At 42.9% G+C, this 17,155-nt stretch overlaps 1 protein-coding gene across 5 annotated transcripts in view; it reads right to left on the bottom strand.

Moving 5' to 3' along the window:
* Positions 1-17,155, bottom strand: part of Ccdc141 (coiled-coil domain containing 141) — a 141,481-nt gene that overhangs the window by 35,625 nt on the left and 88,701 nt on the right. For all 5 annotated transcript variants that reach the window (XM_038336541.1, XM_038336540.1, XM_038336542.1 and 2 more), the window contains 6 exons: positions 15,170-15,311; positions 13,585-13,704; positions 9,964-10,155; positions 4,730-4,909; positions 760-939; positions 22-147 (listed from right to left, as the gene is read on the bottom strand). In XM_038336541.1, the coding sequence (XP_038192469.1) occupies positions 22-147; positions 760-939; positions 4,730-4,909; positions 9,964-10,155; positions 13,585-13,704; positions 15,170-15,311 (940 nt within the window). The remainder of the gene's footprint in view (positions 1-21; positions 148-759; positions 940-4,729; positions 4,910-9,963; positions 10,156-13,584; positions 13,705-15,169; positions 15,312-17,155) is intronic.

The following is a 17,155-nucleotide window of genomic DNA, read 5'->3' as shown; positions in this document are numbered from 1 at the left end:
CCCACGCATTCGCATGGTCACCTGAAGCTGGGGCTTCATGGCATTCCACCTTCTTCGCAGATCCGACATCGTCTGGAGGCTCCCTCCGAGGTCAAGGGCAGAGACGGGCATAAGAACTTCGTGGAGAAGTTTTACGTTGTGAGTAGTCTGAAACAGACATTGGCAACTAGGAACGTGTTTCCGACAATTCAGCAATGTGGTCACTTCGGTGGTGCCATGGTGTGCTGTGATGCTTTTGACCCCCTGCAAGCACTGACCCTCACCAGTGAGGTCACACAAGGCCCTTCATTTCCTGTGATATTTTTGTTGTTTTACCACTGCTCACCATGGTAACATGTAACAAACTGCACAGTTGTTACCACTGCTAAGTGTACAATGGAGTGTCATCGAGGCATACACATTACTGCGCAGCTGCCAGCACCGTTGGCCTACAGACGGCTCTCATCCACCTGTACAGATCCTGTTAAGCAACACCCCACCTATTCCCTCTTCCCTTCTTGCATCCCCGGGGAATCTGACCTTTATCTCTATGAATTTGACTCCATGCTTGCAAATGAGCAGAACCACACAATTTGTGTCTTCTGGTGTTGGGTGGCTTTGAGACTTGACCACTTCGCACGTATCAGAATTTACTCTTTGAAAGGCAGCCTTCGACATTCCTTTTGGTCTGTTGTTTTGGGTGCTAAGGTTCACACCCGGAGCTTTATGTAGGCCAAGCGACCAGTCCACCCCCAGCCAGTGCCCAGCCCACTGTCTTACCTTTTTCAGTTTCTCTTTGAAGGTCTCCCACTGCTGCTTCACAGGTTTGCCTCCGCTGGCTTTGAGGTACCATGCCATTCGAAGACGGCTGAGCTCTTCCCTTCCAGTTGTTTGCTTTTCCATGGTGTTCCTCATGACACGCATTTCATCTTCAGCATTGAGTATCTCATTCTCTTTTGCCTGTTGAATTAATAATCCATGTAATAGCTTTATGTACTAAGAGACATATTTTTCTTTCGCATTCAGCTATTTTAGGTGGCAAGTGCTTTATCACACCAGGGCAGGATACAGATAAGTCTGAGCCTGTGCGCAGAGGCACAGTTGTGGTTAGACCTATATTCTCTGCTTGCACATCAACAGCAAGATCTTTAAAAACCTCATTAGTATTTCAGTGGTCTAGGAGGGCATCTAATAATAAAATGATAAACTCTGCCATTGTGATTTATAAAATATGATAAATTATTAAAGACACTGGACAACTACAGTGGGAAAAACTGCACTACATGTTTATACATGGTATAAATAAGGTTGAAATATCTTTGCTATATTATTAAGAAGCTATTAAAATATAGAATATTATTCAGTGTAATATTAGCTGGGAATTGTGTTTTATAGAAGACAACTACAGTCATCAGCGTACAGTGGTTTGAGTAAGGTCTCGAAAAGGCAGGCTACTCTAAGACTTGTTGAGGGTTAGCCAGCAGGATACAAGAAGTGATCCTGTATTCGGCGGAATTGGTGTTTTGTCCACTCCAGGAGATCAGCCATTTGCCTTCAGTCTCTTTAGTAAACCCGCCCTCCTTTCAGTTCAGTATACCACATGGAAAACTGTGTGGTCATGCAGTCTAAAAGAGGCATGAAATTACCCATTTGCTTTAAATGCATACTCAGTCCTGTACTGTTCTCTGATCTCTTGCTGGTTTTTTTGGTTTGTTTGTTTTTTGGATGCCTTGATAGCAAGAAGGCTAACACTCGACAGAATTCTCAGTTTTCACCACTGCAAACTAATAAGCTGGCAAGTTCATTTGCCAGAATTCTGGCTAAAGTAAATTAATCTGATTCAGATGAACTTTAATATTGAAAAAAAAAATCAATTTCAAGCTTCTAAATACCAGTCACAGAAACACACCCAACTCGACAGAAAGAGCCAGCTTCCATCTTTCTACCGTAACCAACCCCCTCACCACACATCAGCAATGTGCACTCACAAAACTGATGCTGTGCAGATAGGAAGAGGAAAAGCATCCTCGTCAGCAATTTCACCTACCAGAATGTCGATACATCAGTGAAGTTAATTATTACGTAGACTTAATATTTTATTAATAAAGAATTTATCACTTGACTACTGAAAAGGCTAACAATAATGAACTGAAGACATGAGACTCTCAAGAAGCTGTGGGAAGATATGGACTATCTCTAGAAACAAATATGAATTGGGATTTCATAGCAGCCTGCTCATTTGGATGTACATTCAAGATATGAGTTTGGATCCATTTCTTGCTGCAAACCCATCTCACAAGAAGATAACACTATCTGATTATTTATACAGGAGTGACACCTAACACTTGCTAAGTATTCAACAACTCAGATAAAAGACATGGTTGCAGATCAAAAGGCAAGAGGAAAAACCATACAACAGAAACATCTCTAGATGCAGGTGACAGAGGTAACTCTGGCACACGCTAAACACCCTAGATTAATATGGCCCAAGAGAGCTTGAAGGTAAAGGAAAACATCAACAACTCTATCTTATTTTAGGCCACCTGGCATTTCCAGAATTGAAAGGATTTCTAAGATTCACCAGTTAAATGACTACACAAAAATACACAGTTTGCAAATGACTTAGTTCCCTTGTAATGTAAATTAAAATCACCTAAGCTATAGATTAAGGGTGTTATACTAAGAGAAGCAAATATGTAGTAACATGGATAAATTGCTTGACAATATTTTTCTGGTGTTTAAGAAGGGCAGTATCTAATTTATAACTATTTAATGAATGTTTTGGTTCTATACAGGCTGATCATGAATGTTCTTCAAACAACAAAAGTTAAAACCAAGAAAAAAGACGACTGTAGGCCAAACAGAAAAGGGGGTTAAAAACCCAAATCTGCCAAGTGAGTTCTGTCCCAGATTCATACCACAGCTCTCAAGAAAATGGCAAATGTCAGTCATCCTTAAATATCTACAGAAAGGAGGTTTGGAATAACAGAGAAAGGGAAATGGCTGATTCTCAAATGAGGGTCACTCGGTATCAGATTGATAAGTTTCACATGGACACTCAGGGTGTTTAGATTCTGCTTACAGAACACTCGAGAAGAATGCCTCAAACGCTGGACTTGGAGGAGTTGGGCCAAACCATGGTTAAGTGTCTTATAAGGTACGGGGGAGTAAGCCCTTCGGGTATCTTAATGAGGAAGTTTCTCATTATGGATCTCTCTCTCTCTCTCTCTCTCTCTCTCTCTCTCTCTCTCTCTCTCTCTCTCTCTCTCTGTGTGTGTGTGTGTGTGTGTGTGTGTGTGTGTACAGTAGTGATTAGGGTAAGATATATAGAGAGCATTAATGACTGCGTTTTTTATTTTAACTCTTAATCAATAGATTACTTCAGGAATTAGGATGTCAATCTTCCTTTCAGACATTTTTGCTAAAGAAGTAATTACAGCTATCAAGGAATGGCTTGTGATAAATCTACAGAATGAAACCCGAGAGAAACAGTTAATAGAGTAGACAGACCCAAATTAGCTCAACAGGATGAATCGTAGGCTAAGAAACCACAGGCTACGTCTTTATGGAAAAGCTAAAGAGCTGGTATAGAGAGCCCTGGCTAGTAGACTGGAGCTAGGATTAAGGAGGTCATGTAAGTGGCAGTGGCTTACCACTTTATTAAGAAAACAGCAAGGAGAGATCATTGCTTAAAGTGTTAGTCCCCTCATGTTTCAGCTACAAGAAAACATCCTGGTTAGTTGTAGTTTAGCTTCTGATTCCATTTCATGAATGGCTTTAGCAAGTAGAAAATTTTGGCAAAGCAGATCAGCCTGAAGGAAGCAATTAAAGTACACCATAAATGATAAGTATGTAAAATATGCAGTTGCTGAGAAGACGCTTGTTAAACATAGCAAGGGCTTTCAACGTTGGGTAGAATTTTGTATGCAAGAGAAATTACCTACGAATGGTTTTGTGCCTGCATTGCTACAGAGGCTCGGAACCAGAGATGACGACGGACTTATTTAACATTTTAAAAGCGTTCTTTTTTTAACAGCTAGCATTTTCCCAACAATAAAATCAGCTGTTTCATTGGAGAAATTCACATGGTTCTGAGGGGGAGGAAGTAAAGTAGTCTTGCTGTCAGAATTCTGTAGGCAACTTCAGGCAGATGTTGGCGTAAAGGTCCTAAGATACTTTGCTTATTTAACTCAGGGCAACTAGGGCTTATGGGGTGCCGAGGGGGGATAATAGAACACAGTGTGAACACAGAGGGAGGGAACCCTGGAGTGAAGAGGCTGAAGGGGGCGGGGCAGCAGGGAGAATACAAGATTGGCGGCAGTTTTAAATAAATAAAACCAATCTTTGGAAACCTACTATTTTGCAAGCTAATTAAAAATTATAATGTAAAAAAAAAAGAGGATCTGTTAAAATGAGAAGAAATTCTCTAGAACAAAGATTTATCAGTTATTCTCTTTGGTCCCTGGGAATTTTGTAAAGACCTTGCTGTCAACAATGTAACTCAGGACTTTGGGACAGACTTCTGAGGACTCTGTATGCGGCATTTGACTCAGAGTAGCTAGAATGGCTTTCTGGTGATACCAGGTTATAAATGTTGGGCTTCAGAACGAGTCCAGCATTAGTGAAACTGAAAAGACCTCCCTCTGCCAACAGGGCCGATTAATGGACACGTTGAGCTTCCCAATGTACGATTTTGACTTTGAGGAATAAGATCTACAAAAGGCATTGGCTCACTTAGTGTTATTCTCACCATATTTACTAAGTTAAGGAACTCAAGTCCTAAGTCCTGGGTCACAAAACTCTTCTTTAAAAACAACTGCCATCTTCTCTCAGCAGAGTTGGACCAGTACTTGACTTCAGCATCGTCTTCATGGGTCGGAGGGACTTTGGTCAGATAAAATGCCTTTAGTCTCTGAAGCTGCTCCTCCACCTGAAACGAGGAGGAGGAAGATGAGAGCGAAGAAATTTTTTAAGTAGAAAGAATACAGATTCCATTTGAAGTCTGTATAAAATTAAGTGGAAACTACACTCTTTGTATTCCTTAAATAACTATTGACTATTTTCAGGTTGCTGAAAAACATGGAAATCTGCTTCTGTAACCCACAGACAGGACTTCCGCTGGGTGGCAAAGTGAGTTGATAAATTTACTGCCGATCAGAAATATTTATTGTACCCCAGATTATTTTTATGTACATTTTACAATTAGAATAACTTATTTCAGTGATCAAGCAGCTGCTCTGTGTAAAACTGAGTTTTATAATAAAAAGCACAAATAAAGCTGGGTGGTAGTGGCACACACCTTTAATCCCAGCACTCCGGAGGCAGAGGCCGGCAGATCTCTATGAGTTCAAGGCCAGCCTGGTCTACAAGAGCTAGTTCCAGGACAGGCTCTAAAACTACAGCAAAACCCTGTCTCAAAAAAAAGCAAAAGCACAAGTAAAAAATCAAGCAATACAAATCAGGAAAAAAGTAATTCAGCAGAAGGCAGTTCATACTTCATACTGAGCGCATTACAATATTATGATCCATTTATTTTTAATGTAATATTTTTATTAATTATTTGAGAATGTAATATGATGTGTTTGAATAATATTTACCACCTACTTCTCTAAATTTCCCAGCTCCAGCTCCACCTCCTCTCCCCCCCACTCCTCTTCCTCATCTTTGCTTTATAAATATATTCTCCAGAGTCCAATCACTGATACCCATATCTACTCATGGGCATGGGACAAACCAAGGGAACATGGTCAACCTACCAGTTACTCCCTTAAAGAGCCATCTCTATATCCCTGAGTAGTTTGTTATCTGAGTACTGGCTGCTCTTCCACAGAACTCAAGACCAATTCCCAGCACTCATGAGGCAGCTCCCAACTACCTATAGGTCCAGTTATAGCGGATCTTATGCCTTCTCTGACCTCCACAGATAACAAGAATACAGGACAAACACAGGGGATGCACACAAATAAAACACTCATACACATACATTGCAATGTAATGCAATGCAATGCAATACAACACAACACAATACAGTGATAAAAAAAAAAAAGAAAGAAAACCGACTCTCCCCTGCCCCAGTAGCCATCAATTATCAATAGCTCCTCAGTTAGAGGTAGAAGCTCATGAGCCCTCCCTCATCCTCCATGCTAGAACACTGGCTGGTTTGATTTTGTGCAGGTAACCCCAGAACTGCCCAGAGGATACTATTCTCCTGATGTCCTCCCTGGCCCCTGGCCCTTACACTCTCTCCTCACCCTTTGGGCCTCGGCAGGGGGTGAACGAAGTGCACACCCATTGGCGGCTGAGCACACTACTGTACAACTTGATTTTGACCATGGTGAACCGAAACGAAAGGGTACGAATAATGACAACTTTTCTGCGGGCGCATTAATATTAAATACCTTCATGAGCTAATCTTATTAAGACATACTACTTTGCCTCCCTAGAACTATATTTTAGCATTTGCTAACCAATGTTAGCAGGACTCAATTATTTTAAATTGCTCTCCTGAGCAGAGTTAATATACAATCAAATGTGTAACTATAGATTAATAAGTAATGGGGTGATATAGAGTTAGCAGAAAGCATTTGGAACTAATTTGTATGCTTTTTGAATAATATTTAATGACTAATAAGACAAGACTGGTGGAACTCATAAGTTAAGAAAGCCATGGAAACACAGTATGAAATTTCAGGCATAGTCACTATACTTTGAAGATTTTAAGATCATTCTCAGTCAAAATAAACTTAGGACAGCCTGCACTAGCTCAGGGTCAGGGGTTCTTTCCTGATTTCCATATTTTTTTTTTTGCCCTATTGATACCTGTCTCCTAAGCACATAGCATAGTTTCCTGATCTTTCTTCTTCTATTTATCCCTAGTGAACTACATCAAAGGTTGTCCTGTCCATGGAGGATTCTAAGATACCTTACTAAGAAGTGTTCATTTCCTTGGAGACCAAAGTTAGCTCTGTGAGAAGAAGACCGGTAAGCAAACTGTTAGATCAAAGATAGGCCTGTGTATACACAAGCGTGCTGCATTATAGGGACAGAAAGGGGAAAACAGCTCCATGTAAGCACAGAAAAATTTCCCAGCCCATGACATTTGGTCTGTCCCTTTCTAGGGTAAGAGAGAAAGGAGAAGTTCTTGAACGGAAGGAACTGGGGTAAAAGCCCAAGTGGAAGTCCTGGCTGCATCAGGGAAAATGCATGCCACAGGCATGGATAGAGGGTGGATTGTTCAGCTGACTGGCAAGGAATCCAGAAAGACATTTGTCCTGGGATAAGGCTGGGCAGGAGTTTCATCTTGCTTTCTACTGTAACCAACAGAACTTGACACATTCCCACCAGTCTGATGCAACGAACAGTGGCCAAGTGATGAAGGCTTAGACTAGGGAAATCCCAGAGCAAACTGGGAGAGAGGTGTGCAGAAATCTCTGAGGCTGTCTCAGTAGACATAAGAGAGTGTGGCCTTGGAAACAGGAACAGGAAGGGTGACAGAAGCCACCATGTTTGACTAGCCGCCTGATGATGTATGCCTAACTTCCCCAGGTCTCAGTCTGCCTCACTTGTACAACAGTGACGACACACGTAACTAAGACACAGAAACAACGAAGACAATAAAATCAGGAATTAAAGCACGGGACCTGATTCAGAGTTAGCGTTCATTGAAAGACGAATTAGAGAAGACTCTGAACTCAGGACTGACTAAAATAACTCATAAAGCTCTTTATAAAGAGTTGAGACAATTCTCAAACTAGCATGCTTTAATGGTTGTACAAGTCAGTAAATACACAAACCATCACTGCATTGGAACAGTGAATTTTACGTTAAATAAATTACATCTCAATAATTTCCATAAACACTGAAGGAGATGAGAGTAGGCAGCTGAGTTAAACTCAAGCAGGATGAGGTTGGAAAGTACGACTTTTCAGTTTCTCATAGTAGCTATCTCGTAAGATTCACATAATGCCAGGAAGAGCGGACACGTGGCAGGGCCGACAGGCGAGGGAACCGAATTGCAGTGGGGTGAAGTCTACAGAGGATGAGTGGGTGCAGAGGAATGTCATCTTCCCATTCTGAGAGTTTACACTGTAAGGAAAATGACAGAGGCACAGATTTGGTGAGAACAAGACTCTAACTATAGACTAAGCCCAGAAAGAAGCAATGGGGAAGGCAGATTTGAGAGCTAGACATCAAAGAAGATAGGCTATCCAGGGAGAGACTCTTACTGAGCAGGGCTAGGTAGGGCTATGCCACTTTACTGGAGCTATGGAGGGGATGGGTGAATACTTCAGTATATTGAGAAGAAGGAAGTCAAGATAGTGAGCTTTACCTGTATGTTTCCCACCGTGTCTGAATTCCAAAGATGCCAGATGAGATTTGGGGACAGAAACTGAGAATCACCAAGCAATATAAGCAAACTAGGGAGTGCATGGGGGCACCCAGCAGAGAGAGAAAGAGAGAGAGAGAGAGAGAGAGAGAGAGATCCATAAATCAGTGAAAATCAGTGACCACACGGATCCCCAGAACTCTCTGCTTTTCTGGAAGAGTGCCTGGAAGTGTCCACAAACAAGCTGAGTAGAGTGTTGGACTGGCCAAGCATTAGGAGCTGGCAGGATTCATATGGGGTAGAGGGCAGGGAGTTGGTTTACAAGAGCATAATTGGAATGAGAAACCAAGAACCGATGAGAAAAAGAAAAAGCCAGAGGTATAGGGAAGTGACAGATGGGAGCAGCGCCAGGATTAGGATGGAAAGCTCAATCAGGTAGGACAGGAGACGGAGAAGGGGAAGTCAGAGGGACATGTGGCGTTTTTTAGGAAATATCGTTATAAAGCTAAGCTCCATTTCTGCAGAGGATCTCAGACCCAAATGCCAGAGTGGGACAAGGAAGGAGACCCTTAACCTGATACTAAGTAGGTACATTTGACCGTGATGATGCAGAGAACGAGCATTTGCTTTGTTGCTGCTCTCACGTCAAGGTTGGGTCAGGGTGGAGCACTGTTAGGACGGAGGCAGGAAGAGGGGATGAGGGCATTGCGAAGGCAAAAGTGAGACAGCAGAAGCCGAGCAGGCTACCTAACTAGACAGCTGCACTCCGGAGTGGACCTTGCTCCCATTAACGCAGTGCCTGCAACCCTACACAGAAGAGTTATCTGCCTTCGTACAAGGTTCCCTGGAACCAGAACTAAGTGAGGAGCAGCTTCAGACTTCCCTGCGACTGATGCCACCCTCAAGAAACTTTCTTCTGAGAGCGGTAATCTCAGTGTGCTCGAGGGAATAGTAGAGATTACTAGAGGCATGTCAAAGTGAAGCTTCAGACACTTGGTGGCAACATTAGAGTCATCCAGGCATCACACAAGATAGGTTCTAGAATGAGTCAGCCACCTGTATCTTTCCGTTCTGTTTATTTTAAATGAGCCATGCCTCGGTCCTGGAGAGATGGCTCTCAGCAGTCAGGAGCATATATTGCCGTTACAGATCTGAGTTTGGTGTCTGTCACCTACATCAAGTAGCTCACAATCTCCTATAACTCCAGATCCAGGGAATCTGGAACCTTCCTCTTACCTCTGTGGGCACTGCCCTCACATCCACACAAACCACACACTCACATATACACATAATTAATAATAATAACAAAATGCTTTTTAACTGCTCCATTACAGTCAGTATTCAAAGGGTTCTATGACCTAAATGATGAGTATTTTCATGATAATTTTGCTCTTTATTTAAGATATTGTAAGTGTCTATAAGGGTGCTCAAAACATGTTATAATATATTATTTATACAGACCTATTTATATTATTCTAGGTAAGATTACCTACTCTTTGGGATTTTGTATGGTGCCTTGAAGAATAAGGGATATATAAGTAAATACAGACATTGGCAAAGACACAAACTCTCCAGCTGGGTGGACTTTCTATGCCCACAGAAAGCAAAAAGATGGACAGAGGCCATCTTGCTGAAATTGGGTCAACACTACACCATACCTCTTCTGATGACTTTTGAAATGCCACATAAGTTTGTAGGACTCGTGACCTGTAGCTGATGCTTCGACCAAGTGTGCTTAATTCTTCTTCTAGGCATTTCGCTTTAAAGGAAAGCAGTGCCCCTCCGTCGAGTTCAAGTTCATTTTTCTCTGCCATGGTTTCCGCAGCCGCTTCTAATGTGTATGCTGTCTCCTAGGGAAGCAGAGCGCACAGGGTCAGGAGCCGACAGGGGAATCGTGAACATCCACATTCCATTACCCTTCGGCACATCCATCTAGTACGGTTATTAATTGAACTTGTACTGAGAATTTCCTCAATCAGAGAAAGGCACAACTTTCAGAATTCCAAATAGGAAAGAACAAAGGGCACTGGGAACTGAAAACCCTCTCCAGTCCTCCTTCGGCTCTGGCGAAAGCTGATGGCCTCGAGTGGTTCAGATAGAGGCCTATTGCTCTGGGGCTCAGAGAATCAGGACCCGGTAGCCCATTTCCAGATCCTGAGCTGCACTGTGCTACGACTCTCCTCGACCTTTGGAGGAGCTCTTGAGCTCTTCTGCAAGCCTGGCTCACAGCGTTTGAACTTTCAGCTCCAGCTGTTACTTCCTCCCTGCCTCTGGGTTTCTTGGGAGTTTTCAACTTTCTTCGCTACAGTAATTCCACCATTGGTATTGCTGTGGAACTCTTGGCTGACTTATTACAACTTGAACTGAAGCCAGGCCTTCAGCCTCTGGCCCTCTCTGGACCTCTTCAACTCCACCACTTCTTGGCTGCTGTTGCTGCCTCTGCCACTGATGCTGGAAGGCCCAGTGGTCTAACCAGCTCTTTATACAATTAGTCTAGCCTGTTCTACCTATAACATAGAATACTATCAAACTGAGAGAATAGGCATTTCTTATGGCCTACTGTTGCAGCACAGGGGACATCATGAGGGAGTGAAGCCCCTCAGACTAAGCCCACCATGGCCACCAACAGCCTGCTGGCATGGGAAGGAAAGGGGCGTGGCACGTTGGTGCTTGGACTTTGATGTCATCAGTGACAGCCTGGATATGTATGCTTTCCTGTTCCACCAACCACAGCTTCTACAAGGACCAGTCACAAGCCTCCTATAGGTAGAGCCTCCCAATCTTTCTGCTGAGTCGCTAGGGGAGCTTCTCTTCTTGCTTAGTGAGAACTGCTATTGCCAGGCTCAGAACCAACAGGAGTGGAGTAGGGTGAGGTAAAGAGTCCTTCGGGAAGCTCTGGGTAGGGCCATCGGGAGGGCACCGCCCAAGAGAGGTTGTTCTGGTGATGGTATAGCTGGAGCAACAGTGGCTCTCAACCTTCCTGATGCTGTGACCCCTCAACACAGTTCCTCACGTTGTGGTGACCTCCCAACCATGAAAATATTTTTATTGCTACTCTTCATAACTATAATTTTGCTACCGTTATGAACCATAATGTAAATATCCGATATACAGGGTATCTGACATACGATCCCTGTGAAAGGGTTGTTTGACCCCCAGAGGGGTCACAATCCAAGGGTTGAGAACTACTGGTCCAAAAGAGGAAGTCTGTGGCCCTAGCCACAGTCCTGATTGCTGTGTTCTTTGTGTATCTGTTTTCCCCAAGGTATTCATGAAGTGCTCAAAGCGGCCAAGACTTCATGATGGCCATTTAGCCAGTAGCCAAAAGAGGAGCTGTTCAGCTGACAGCTCCCCCCATTCAAGGTAGCAGGCCGCAAGAAGGGTATGACAGCCCCTGTCAATCAAAGGCTTAAACTGGCCTGGCCTCCAGTAGCTTAGCCTATTTGAGGGGAAAGTAAACATTAAAAGTTGCTTCCAATAAAGACCTGTCATAACATCAACATTCTTAATGGGATCTAACAGCGCTGGCTCAACTCCTAGCTAATTGCCTTTAGGGAGAACCGGTCCTTCTGATCCCTCTCAATACATTACTTGCATGTCTATGCTGACGGTGTGTAAACAAACTTATTACTGCCAGTCACATAAAAGCGCAGCACATGTAATTATGCGCATCACATAACGCTTGCTAACTACGTTGCTGCTTAGTATATTTACTATATGTTGTTTTCATTGTTAGCGCGTTCTTCTACACATATGGAAAATGTGCTGTAAAAGAGTATCCTGCTTGTGCTGGCCGCAGCTTCAAACACGGCGTTGACATTTCTCTGCTGCATCGAGGAACCCTGTCTAGTGGCTGACCTGTTCTGCCCATGCCTGTGAAATGCACACCATGATGTTGGCACAACAATGGCTGGGTCACGCAACAGCACATTTGTTTCTCCGCGTGTCTCCGCATCATCAAGTGATACATGACCAAGAGCCACAGAAAGAGCCCTGGAAAATTTCCTGAGAACAAGCGAGGAACCAAGCAGAATTAACGAGGAATTCCCGTGCTCTCCTTGACTTCCCTAGTTAGTGCTTTCCAGGGAGCCTGCTGACTGTATGGAATCGCATTTGCAAGCCCTGTGCAATGACAACACTCTCCAAAACAAAAAGGAACATGGGATTTCTCGAGTTCTCTCATGGGCTTCTAAATTGAAAAGGAGAATGCCACCAGACATGGCTTACATATTTCAAATGATTTTTTTTCTAAGTCCCATTCTAAAAAGAAGAAAAGGAAAACAGGGGTGTATGTCTGCAGGGAGGATCCTGTGCAGAGAGAGGTCTTTGGAGACAGGGGTGTCTGTCTGCAGGGAGGATGCTGTGCAGAGGGAGGCCTTCTGTGGAAACCTGAAGATACAGGGCTTCTCCTGCTGAAGCAGGTGAGCGTGAGCTGGAGGAAGGCAGGCACTCCTCTGAATTGCTTGGAGCAACCTGTGGGTTGCACCCCTTTCTCAGATGTCATATGTCAGATACCCTGCATCATATATTTACATCATAATTCATAACAGTAACAATACTAGAGTTATGAAGTAGCAACAAAAATAATTTATGGTGGGGGTCACCATAGCATGAGGAACTGTAGTAAAGGGTGGCAGCATAGGAAGGTAGAGAACCGGCCGGGCAGTGGTGGTACACACCTTTAGTCCCAGCACTTGGGAGGCAGAGGCAGGCGGATCTCTGTGAGTTTGAGGCCAGCCTGGTCTACAAGAGCTAGTTCCAGGACAGGCTCCAAAGCCACAGAGAAACCCTGTCTCAAACAAGGACAGGGGCAGAGTGGGAGGTGCTGCCAGTTGGGGGCAGGCCACTCAATGTCTGAAAATGGAGGGTAAAACAAGGCTGTCGTTTTGATGTCTCGTCGAAGAGCACAGTGACAAGTATTTATGGATAATCTCATGCTGACTTGTTCTTCAGAAAACCGCAAGTAGTCTTAAAGAAGAGCTTTCCTTGCCTCGTCTGGCACCTAGGAAGAGTTGCCAGCACCTCCCAAGCAAGAAACAGATGCCAGATAATTACCTGAAACCACAGTTACAAAGAGTATAAATATACTAATAAATGGACACAAAAGTATAAACCATTTAGAGGCTCACAAGACTGTGTGGTTTTCTATGCCATTATCAATTCTGCATTAATTTAGAATTGCTACTCTCAAGGGAGCTGAGATTAAGCTCCATAATTTTGAAAATTATTTTTAAATAATTATTTATAACATTGTGATCCTAATAATAACTTTCAATTACCTTGGCTTGGATATCTAATTCCAGATATTTATTCAAAATCTTCTCTGACTCAGAAGGGCTGGAACCGACAACCAATGTGTTAGAAAGAACTGGTCTGATTTCCTGAATTGACATTTCCACCTTGAGGAACAGAGAATATATTGAAGTCTTAATAATATATACTTATGTATAGGTGTGTACATATAAGGAAATATTATTTTATACATTGACATTACATTTTGAACTAAAATAGCTTTAAATATTAACGAATTTCATATCTTGATAATGCCCATCTTCATGTGATGCCATACTTGTGACATTTGAGAATACATTCTTTTATTAACAGCAATGACTGCGAACTATCATCCATATACATCTTTGAAGAGCTTTTCTGTATTACCTACAAAACATGATAATGCAACATATTGGCAAAGATGAATTAATCTCTAGGTTGAATGAGACCAATTTGCTGTCTGATCTGAGCAAGCATTCTAAGTAGAGGTGTAAGAATACCCTACGGGCTTTTGTGTTTGAGGCTGAGGAGCTCTGGAAAACACCTTGTCCAGATGCTAGTGGAAGCAGGGACCTAATCGAATCATTCCGCTGTTGAACTGAGGGAGTTGTGACAAGAAACGAAGGCTAAGGAGACCCAGCAAGGGCTTTATTCCACTCAAGTTGCTTGCTTCATCCCCTTGATTTCTGGAGAATGCACTTTCCACAGCTAGGAAGATAAGAAGCAACAGGTGTTTAAATTCCTGCTGGGCTTTCCACCATCACCGAACCAGCTTGACTCTCAAGCTACAGGACATCTAACACCACAGCTGCGCCTATGCTCAAACTCTCCCCGGACTCAGACAACAGTACACAGCTCACAATCTCAAGCTACTGGATCAATAGCAGATGGGGAAGTCATCTAATAGATGTTTTAGAATGCCAGGCTCTATGAAGTCTGTTAACTCTTCTCCTGCACGTTCAAGCACATGAGTCCGATGTATCAAATGAGAAGCTCATTGATCACTTGAGACCCAGGCTCTGCAGCACCGTTTGCTACCATTGTGTCACCAGAGGGCATGAAATAAAAGGTCCCATGGGAAGCTACTGCATCCCTCTGCAGAGAGGAGTCTCCCACGAATGCCTGTATGCGGATGACTATGCCTCTTGCACCGGTTTTGTTCAATAAATATGAGGACGACAATTTTTCCCCATAAACACAAAACCCATAATTGTTGATAACTATCTGTCTGTCTGAAGTTCTCCTGTTCAGTTGTGCCATGATCATGACAGATAGTACGGGACTGTACCTAGAGTCATGCAAAACAAGGTCCCTCCCCTCAGTGCATGTTTGACGGGGCTAACACAACAATGGAGTGTATGTAACTTTGTACATATACACATTCAGGACTGGGGTGGCAGATTACATTAGACGTTCATTAATGGCAACCTGGGGCAGGGGTGGTTGATGAGCAACCACGTGTTCAGTTCTAAGACCTACTGTGTAATATAGAGGAAGTCTGAAGAGACACACGGCACCTTCCCACTGTGCTCACAGTTGGACACCATCCATGAACACCAGAGAAAATGTTGACTTTTTATTTTATGAAACTACCTTCCTTAGGGCACCTTCCACGGATGCTGCTAATTGTTGCTTCTTAAGAGCATACTCCTTGTGCGCTGTACACTGCTCGCCGAGACGGTCCACATGCTTCTGAATGCACTCCATCATCTCCTGGATACCTGTCACCCGAGAGCTGAATAGAACATGCCAGGTGTTAGTCGCTTGACCTCGACCTAGAAGCCCTGACAGGAGGGGACATTTGAAACCAGATATGCTCTTTCAGGTGCAGTGGGTTGGTCCAAGCTACTGTTTTAGGATAACAGAAGTTAAGTAGTTATCCTCCTGGTACAGCAGGCAGCAAAGTCAGAGTACATTCCCTTGTTTCAAGTCAGTCCGTCCCGGGGGAAGGATGGATTATGGCTTCAGTGACAGGTCTAATCTTTTCTAAAGGTTTACTTTTTAATATTTCTGTAACGTACTTCAAGAATCTTACGGTAAACGGCATGGTATGTTTACCAAGTTTTCCTGGGGGGATCATTTAAAAGCTTCATTTATTTCAAGATGCTCTTTGAATAGGAATGTGAATCAGCCAATTAACATAGCATTTGCTAACCCAATAGGGTAAAATATTTATATATTTTGTTCTCAGTGGTTATAAATGCTCAAGGCTATATTCACTAGATAAAAACCGAGTTATAGCTAGCAATTAGGTATCAAACACACTCATCCATATTTGATGTCTCACATGATCATTTTTCTAACTCACATTGACCTAGGAGACGAAGGTGGCAGGAGGGCTCACGATGGCATGCCTTTCTTTTTTTTTTTTCTTTTTTTTTTTATTGGTTTTTCGAGACAGGGTTTATCTGCAGCTTTTTTTTAGAGCCTGGCCTGGAACTAGCTCTTGTAGACCAGGCTGGCCTCGAACTCACAGAGATCCACCTGCCTCTGCCTCCCGAGTGCTGGGATTAAAGGCGTGCGCCACCACCGCCGGGCTTATGGCATGCCTTTCTAACCAGCTTTGAGTTGGACTCCAATTGCTCCTGTCTGTCACAGGCTTCCTCACCATTTCCAAGATACATAAGCGTGTTGGCAAAGCAAGAATGCTATGCACAGAGTGAACACTTCTAAATTGGTCAGCCTGTTCTTAACACAGTACCTCATCTATCTTAGAAATACATCCCTCCACTCATTTTTCTTCAAGTACTAGCAAAGGTGAGCCTGATAACTCTTTAATTATCCTGAGAGGTTTTGGGGGGAGGGAGACCTGGGGGTATTTTTGTGTTTGTTGGCACGTTTGTTAGATCTTGGATCTAGGTCCGGATTTCAGCAATTTGACCTCAACAATTAATTTGAGTCAGTAAAAATAAATTAAAATAATAATAAAATAAGGACAAGCTCAGAAATAACCGAGGGATGCAATAATGTCGCTGGAATGATTATAAGGATGCTTCCGAAGTGAGGCCCACTTGGATGTGTCCTGTAGGTACATCGAGGGTCTCAGACAAGCATAATTGTGAAATATAATATGAGACCACTATGCAAAATACTGTTCCTGGTAAGTAATGTCCTGGGAACACTCAGAACAAATAGTTTTATATCTAAATACTCATAATCAGTGAAGAAGATAATAAAAAACATCAGGATATTTGTAGAAATAATTCTGACAGAAACCTACACATCCTGTAAAAGCCATATCCTGGCAATATGAGTTATTTTGATTAAGATTTAGGCTAAGGTGTGATGCGCTAAGAAGGTCTGTCAAGTCCAGCAGTCCGATAAGCAACACGTTCCAAGTTTTCTAAAGCATATTGAAATCTAGAGTAGGAGGTAAAGACAGTGATCATGTAGCACTATGGAAAATCACAGAGGAAAAGGTAACAGAAGGGATAGGTAGACACGGAGAGAGGAGAGAGAGTGAGAAGAAAATGCCATAGCAATTTGAAAGCTATCAGTAAATTTTAGAAATGTAAGTAGAGTTTGAAAAAAGGACTGCATCAACCAAGATGAAGGATGCTGACTTCTACTTCCGGGTCA

This window comes from Arvicola amphibius, chromosome 7 (genome assembly GCF_903992535.2).
Source record: "Arvicola amphibius chromosome 7, mArvAmp1.2, whole genome shotgun sequence".
NCBI classification, from domain to species: domain Eukaryota; kingdom Metazoa; phylum Chordata; class Mammalia; order Rodentia; family Cricetidae; genus Arvicola; species Arvicola amphibius.
The sequence above is the reverse complement of the archived record's forward strand: the minus strand, read 5'-3'. Positions and strand labels throughout refer to the sequence as shown.